Source organism: Gastrolobium bilobum, unplaced genomic scaffold (genome assembly GCF_033153095.1).
Source record: "Gastrolobium bilobum isolate Gb01-03AN ecotype WA unplaced genomic scaffold, APGP_CSIRO_Gbil_v1 utg2492, whole genome shotgun sequence".
Taxonomy (NCBI): Eukaryota; Viridiplantae; Streptophyta; class Magnoliopsida; order Fabales; family Fabaceae; genus Gastrolobium; species Gastrolobium bilobum.
This window is the reverse complement of record NW_026896979.1, coordinates 137,725-145,246: the sequence shown is the minus strand read 5'-3', so window position 1 is coordinate 145,246 and position 7,522 is coordinate 137,725. Positions and strand designations below refer to the sequence as shown.

The following is a 7,522-nucleotide window of genomic DNA, read 5'->3' as shown; positions in this document are numbered from 1 at the left end:
TGTAAATATAACATTCCCCTTTTTATAATTATAATTTATTTAAGGATTATAATAATTTTTTTATTATAATATTTTAATTTTTAAACTTAAAACGACATCGTTTTAAGAGTGAATGTAAATAACTTATCTACATTCAATATAGAAACATTGAAGTCTTAAACTAGTATTCGAAGTAAATTGTAAATTATTCATTAATTATATTAGATAAATTTCTAACATGTATAATAAAAACAAACAACAAACAATAAACAACTCATTTTAGGTATTGAACTGGTCCGTGATTCTGAATGGCTTATGTGGGTCTCGTTTGGTATCTGTGCTCTTGGAACTGTGGTTGATGGGGCAGAATGGGATGATGTTTCTTACAAAATGCACTATACGTTCAGGTGCTTTCTGTTAGCGGGTCCACGGGAAGATTGTAGCACGGTATAAAGAATCACTTTAATCCAAAATAGTAAGATGTTGGATAATGATTTTTTTAATAATTTATATTATTTTTTAACACACTCTCTCACACAAGAGTCTTTTTGGTTTGAAGCATGAATATTGCATACGCCGAATGTTTTTGGTTTTATCTTATGTTTATTAAATTTCACAAGTAGAGAGCAGTGTAGATCGAATTCGTAACCTTATGGTCACTTAAACTCTGATATCATGTAAAGAACCAATTCAATCCAAAATCTTAAAGTGTTGGAAGAAAGCCTTTTTAACAGTGTATATTATTCTCTAACACATGGGACCACCACCAATGGGTTAAGGCACCGTAACAAGTGGGTTCGATATCACATTTCAACCCAAAGCCTTAAGGTTTTGGGTTGTGACATGATGTTGGACCTACTTAGTGTGGTTAGCCTAGCTTAGCACATTGGTGGTAGTCTCCCACCACGAGCTCCTCCTGGAACCTCCAAACAGTGGTATCAGAGCCAGGTTGAGCTCAGGCTAGCCTGGTGATGGGCTAGGAGGTTGGTTGAGTACTTTGGGCTTAGGTACTCAGTTGAGAGGGAGCATATCAATGATGAGTTTCACACTTGAGGAGGAGATTGTTGAAATATTCAAGTGTGATGAGTCTCACATTGGTTGATAATGGGCTAAGTAAAGAGTATATAAGTTAGAGGACCCATCAACCTAATGCCTTAAAGTTTTGGGTTGAAATGTTGTGTCGAACCCATTAATTACATTTGGCATAGCCTTAATCCATTGATGATGATTTCTTGCCACGATCTTCCTCTGGACCTGCTTGACACTTCCATCGATAGATGTTTCTAGGGCACGTATATAGATCCGGACTCGTGCCCAACACTAATATTGGACCTAAGAGTAATCCAGAAGAGATATGGTATCTTTATACGGATTATATCAACTTCCTTGGTACCCTTAAATGATTTTTTCTTTAGATTTTTTGTTAGTCTATTCTTATTTTCTTCTAAAGTTAAGGATGTACACTAAATGATGGTAGCTCAGTTAATGTTAAATAATTGAGCAGATGAAAATGAGAGTATGTGTTCGATCTTCTTCAGTATCGTCCTTGAAAAAGATTTAAAGTCTTAATCTCGGGACTCACCTTAAATCGAATTAATCGCGAAGCGATAAACCGATTAGAATATTTTCAATAAAAAAAAAAGTTAAAGGATGTACGTAGCTTAGGTGATAATGGTAAAGTGAAAATAAACTCTTTAATATACTGCGGAAAGAAAATATAATCATATTATTTTTCTTTAAAAGATTTCATATCTCTATTGAAATTGAGTTTTAAACCTCTTCTTAGAAGCCAAACGTGTATTTAGTGTCACAATTCTAGATTGGGTCATCAAAGATTTTTCATAGTTCTACATGGGTTTTCGTGCTGTCTTTGTTGAAAGACAGTGTCTAGGCCACAATGTAAATTGGAAGTGAAGAAAGTGAAGACGCAACCAAGCCAAGACAAAGATGGAGACACTCGTACTCTCAAAATATTGGTTTTGAGAGTTTTCCCAAAAATAAGATATTGCTTTTGAGAGTGATGGATTGATGATTTGAAATGGGTGTAACCCATACCTAACCCCAATGATCATGACATGCAGGCTTTATTCTTAATTTCTTATTGAAGGAGGTAGATGTTTTTGGCATCGCGTATTTATTTTAAATTTGATTATTGATATGAAAACTCTTTGGGTTTTCATTTAATAACAAGAATGGATACAAAGATTTGTTAGGTTCATATTTTGCTGAAACAATTTTAAATAATGAATCCAAAGAAATTTTTTGTTTTCGTAGAAACCCGACTAAAATCGCATAGAAATTTCAATGATAAGTTTTACCATTAATTATAGACACGTTGGGAAAAAATATATTAAATATTCATTTGGTGCATTTACCATTAATTATAGACACGTTAGCAACATATTTTTTATTGTGTGCGTTTGCAACTTTGCATACACTATATACATTGATCAAACCGATCCACGACTCACTTGGCGCATGGGAGCTAAGCAGGTGGGGATGAGAGCATGTGTTCGAATCTCTTCAGTACCACCTTTGGGAGGGGTTTAAAGCCTTAATCCTGGACCGCCCCAAATCGGATTAGTTGCGAAGCAATGAACTGATTGGAATATTTCCAAAAAAAAAAAATGAGGTGTCAAATGATCCTACCTCACACATATATATATATATATATATATATAGTAAAATTATTTCTGCAGCCACTTTACGTACAACAACGACAGATATATGGTTATGATTCTCCGCATTTAATGATTTCATCTTTTGCATGGTTACGATTCCTAACATTTATTGCTTTCACGTATATATATGACAAGAATTTTATTGTTGCACGTACAGTAGCTGCAGAAATATATACCCCTATATATATATATAACACTAGTTATCGTCCTTGTGAAAGTGTTATATATATGGAAAAATATACTCTTATGTTGTAGGAGAGAATTTTTCTCTCCTACACATATATCGATTTACGTGTTACTTTTAATTCTTTTTCTATAGTGGATGGGTCCTACACATGAATATCTCTATTTCATGAGAGAGTTCTCTCTTATTGCATGAGATTAATATATATATATATATATATATATATATATATATATATATATATATATATATATATACACTAGTTACCGTCCTTGTGAAAGTGTTATATATATGGGAAAATATACTCTTATGTTGTAGGAGATAATTTTTCTGTCCTACATTACATCGATTATCGTGTTACTTTTTTATCATTTTTTATTTTTCTATGGTGGTTGGGTCTCGCACATGAATATCTCTATTGCATGAGAGAGTTTTCTCATATTGCATGAGATTAATAAAGCCCTATATATATATATATATATATATATATATATATATATATATATATAATATATAGGGGTTTACATTTATCATTTAACATGACATAATAAAATTTTCTACACACACAATATTTTGTGGGGCCCACACTTTTTGAAACAAAAAAAACCAAAAAAACTACGGCACGCAAAACGAATCTCTATAACATTACACAATCACTTTTCCTACAATATAACTCTTATAAAATCCATATATATATATATATGTATATATATATATATAACACTAGTTACCGTCCTTGTGAAAGTGTAATGAATAAAGACTAGGGCCGATTAAAGTATACATTTACACTTTTTTTTTTATGGAAAGAAAAAAAGTTAACATGTGAACGCGTAAAGCTCACGCGCGCGAGTTTTTCTTCTTCTGCTAGGGTTTTTTTTTTTTTTTCCTGTTTGAATCATGGAAATCGGAGTTGACATTCAACAATCTCGGGACGCTGGTGATGGATCTAAGGTCGGTAGGGGTAGGCACTTGACGGAAGAGGAGAACCCCTCTCCGACGGGGAAGAAGCCGAAATGAGAAGCTTCAGAGGATTTGGCTATGGATGAGGAGATGCATGAGGAAGCTGTGGACTCCTCAGGATGCCGTGACCATGTCCACACGAATCAGGATGTGAAGATGACGGAGGACAGTGGTGGGACTCGGGCTAGAGTTGTGTCCTATAAGGATAAGCTCCTGAAATTAAATGGCAACGGTGGCCAATCGGATAGTGAAGATGATAATTGGATCTTGTAACAGAAATGCGAGGAAGAGGAAGCAGACCGTGTGGAAGGGTTGGGCCTGTCTGGTGAGGAAGATCCTCTTTGTCCGAGATATACTTTCTCGGCAGAAGAGCACAAGCAAGATTGTGAAAAATGGAAGAAGGCTCTGATCACTAAGATGCTGGGCAAGCGGATCGAATTCAAGTTTCTGTTGGCCAGACTTCAGAGGATTTGGAATCTGGTGAGTTCTTACGAAGCTATTGATCTTGACAATGGTTTCCTGCTTTTGCGGTTCCAGGATGATGGTGACTACCGTCATGTCCTTGAGGAAGGACCCTGGATTGTCAATGACCATTATGTGGTCGTCCAGAGATGGAGGCCTCTCTTTGATCCCTATGACGATAGTGTCAAGAAACTGGCGGTTTGGGTAAGAATCCCAAGGTTACCAATTGAGTTGTACACCATTCGCCATCTATGGCGAATTGGCAACATATTTGGTCGCACTTTGAAAGTGGACAGGAACTCTCTTAGGAAGAGTGAGCTGGGTGATGATGTTATCACTGTACGAGCCAGATTTGCTAGAATCTGTGTCGAAGTAGATTTGAGGAGGACCTTTTTGCCTAAATTCTGGATAGGCAGTAAGGTGTATCAAGTGGGGTATGAAGGCCTTCACCTAATTTGTTTCAAATGTGGTGTGTACGGTCACAGGAAGGACCAGTGTCTTGTGGCCCAGGTTCCTTGTGCTCAACATGATCTTGAGATTCCTGTTCAGGAGGTTACTGAGGGTGTTGTACCTGAACCAAAGGTGATCAAAGCAGAGGAAGCTTTTGGGGATTTGATAGTGATTCAAAGACAACCTAAGAGCAAAAAATTAAAGGCTAAGCCCCTCTCTTCTGGTAAGGGTGTCATGGTGGAGCAGAAGCAGAACTCTGAGTTGGGAGATCCTAGTCCCAATGGGATGGTCACCAAGATTAGCCTGAATGGAGAGGTGGTTGGGATGGAGTCCATGGATTGTATGGGGCAAACCCCTATGGAGGTGGGCTGTTTGGCCAGTTCTGTGGTTGTTGAGGAGAACCTAGTGGCTGCCACCAATGTTGTAGTGGCTTCTTCAAGTCCCCAGAAGAAAGGTAGATCTCCTAAAAAGGATACTAAGAAATTTGTAGGGAAGGAGGGGAAGGACAGAGCTAAGACTGGAACTAAGTCCCAGAAGAAACAAGGAGTTGAGAATGTCCCTCCTATTTCTACTCCGGATGGATCAGCTAAAGGGCAAGCTAAGACCAAGTCTAGAAGTCTTGAAGTTCATACTCCTGGTGGGGGCATTGGTAATACTATTTCTAGGAAGGATTTTAATGGTGTTCTCTTCTCAGCTGTGTATACTAATTCTGGTTTGGTAGGGATTAAGGCTGAGGTTAACTCCTCTGGTGTGGTGGGTGGTGTATCTACCCATCAGGTTAATAGATGATTATGTGGGGTTGCCCTCTGTACAGTTTTTGTTCTTGTTTTTTCTTGGTTTTTCCATTCATATCAGTCTTAGCTTGGAATTGTAGGGGAGTGGGAAAAAGTAGTTTCCCTACTCTCATCAAAGATTTGAAATTTAGATTTAAAGTCAGTATTTTGGCTTTGTTTGAGGTTAAAGTTGGGGGCTCTAGAGGGGATGAGATTATTCGGAAGCTGGGGTTCCCCAACTTTTTTAGACAGGATCCAGTTGGATTTTCGGGAGGCATTTGGTTGCTGTGGGAGGGTAATTTGGTTGATGTGGAAGTTTTAGATTTCAATCATCAATATATTCATACCAGGGTGATTCACTTGGAGTCCCTGAATTCTGAGACTATGACTTTTGCGTATGGTAGTCCTAGGAGGTTGGAGAGAAAGTCCTTATGGTCTGATTTGGAGGCTTTTAGTGCTGGAATTTCAGGTCCTTGGTTGATCTTGGGTGATTTTAATGCTATTCTCAAGGCTTCTAAGAAGACAGGGGGTAAGGATCTTTGCTATAAGAGTATGGAAGAATTTAATCAATGCCTTATTGATTGTGAAATTAATGATCTGGGGCATAAAGGCCCTGACTATACTTGGAAAAGGGGTAGATTACATGAGAGGCTTGACAGAATGTGTTCCAATGAAGCCTAGAGCATAGCTTGGCCTGACAGATATGTGACCCATCTCCCTTTCTACAGTTCTGATCATAGGCCCATTCTCCTATGTAATGGGGGGCAATCTGCCCCTATGGTGCATACAAGGAGTTTCAAGTTCTTGGCAGCTTGGCTTACAGATAATAGATTCACTGAGTTGGTTAGAAGAAGCTTTGAAGGTAAGGTTAACTGGCTGGATGCTATGGACCAATTTGAGGCAGATGTGAGAGTTTGGCATCAGGGAGTGTTCAAGGAGCATAATAAGAAGAAAAACAGACTTTACTCTCGGCTGAATGGATTGGATTCTTTTAGATATGGTAGATTTGATCACAATACTGAATTACTGCAAAAGGATTTATGGAGGGAGCTTCAGGCCATCCTTGTTCGAGAAGAACTGATGTGGTTTCAAAGATCTAGGAATCAATGGTTAAAGTTTGGAGATAAAAACTCCAAGTTCTTTCATGCCTCAGCTGTTGCTAGGAGAAGACATAATAGGATTGTGGCTTTAAAAGATGATCAGGGTAACTGGATTTCAGATACTGACCTGCTGGTTAACATGGCCACTGATTTCTACCAGAATCTGTTCAAATCTGAGGGGGAGAGAGAGGGCAGCTTTCCTATACAGAATAAATTTCCAGAGTTATCCAACTCAGAGAAGAGACTACTGTCCTGTGCCCCTTCTAGAGAAGAAATTAGGAGAACTATGTTTTTGATGGGGAAGTTCAAAGCCCCTGGCCCGGATGGTTTGAGTGTTATTTTCATCCAAAGTCAGTGGGAGACTATTTGTGTGTCTATTTGTGAGCTGATTGAGGGAATCTTCTCTGACCCTAAGAAGGTGAGGAGTGTTAATGGGACCCTAATTTGCTTAATCCCTAAAAAGGAGAGTCCTGAAAATATGAAGGAGTTTAGGCCCATTAGTCTTTGCAATGTAGTGTAAAAGATCATTTCCAAAATCATCACTGGTAGACTGAAATTCCTTATGCCAAAGATTGTCTCCCCGAACCAATGTAGTTTCATTAGAGGTAGGCAAGGGAATGATAACATTTTCATAGTTCAGGAGATCATCCATTCTATGAGAACCAAGAAGGGAGGTAACGGGTGGATGCTGATTAAGGTTGATTTAGAGAAAGCCTATGATAGGCTGGATTGGGGTTTCATCCTAGAAACTTTAGTTGATATTAGGTTTCCTGAATCTTTTTGTCAGTTAATCTATCATTGTATCTCTTCAGTTTCAATGAAGTTGTTATGGAATGGGGTGGTCTCTAAGGATATATGTCCTGAAAGAGGTATTAGGCAAGGGGATCCCATCTCCCCTCTCCTATTTGTGCTGTGCATGGAAAAGTTGTCACA

At 38.1% G+C, this 7,522-nt stretch overlaps 2 protein-coding genes across 2 annotated transcripts; both read left to right on the top strand.

Annotated features, from left to right (window-relative positions):
• Positions 1-3,882: 3,882 nt before the first annotated feature.
• On the top strand, positions 3,883-6,170 carry LOC133303193 (uncharacterized). The gene is made up of 3 exons (XM_061503069.1): positions 3,883-3,987; positions 4,081-5,464; positions 5,572-6,170. The coding sequence occupies exons 1-3, from the start codon at positions 3,883-3,885 to the stop codon at positions 6,168-6,170; spliced, it is 2,088 nt and encodes a 695-aa protein (XP_061359053.1).
• Positions 6,171-6,266: 96 nt separating this feature from the next.
• LOC133303192 (uncharacterized) lies at positions 6,267-7,109 on the top strand. Its single transcript, XM_061503068.1, has one exon. The coding sequence runs from the start codon at positions 6,267-6,269 to the stop codon at positions 7,107-7,109; it is 843 nt and encodes a 280-aa protein (XP_061359052.1).
• Positions 7,110-7,522: the final 413 nt, after the last annotated feature.

Bases quoted from the DNA above. Each gene is read 5' to 3' on its own strand.
- LOC133303193 (XM_061503069.1), top strand. From the start codon at position 3,883: ATGGATGAGGAGATGCATGAGGAAGCTGTGGACTCCTCAGGATGCCGT. The intron at 3,988-4,080 runs GCTAGAGTTGTG...ATCTTGTAACAG, and splicing joins AGGACAGTGGTGGGACTCGG to AAATGCGAGGAAGAGGAAGC. The intron at 5,465-5,571 runs GTGTGGTGGGTG...CATTCATATCAG, and splicing joins GGCTGAGGTTAACTCCTCTG to TCTTAGCTTGGAATTGTAGG.
- LOC133303192 (XM_061503068.1), top strand. From the start codon at position 6,267: ATGGTGCATACAAGGAGTTTCAAGTTCTTGGCAGCTTGGCTTACAGAT.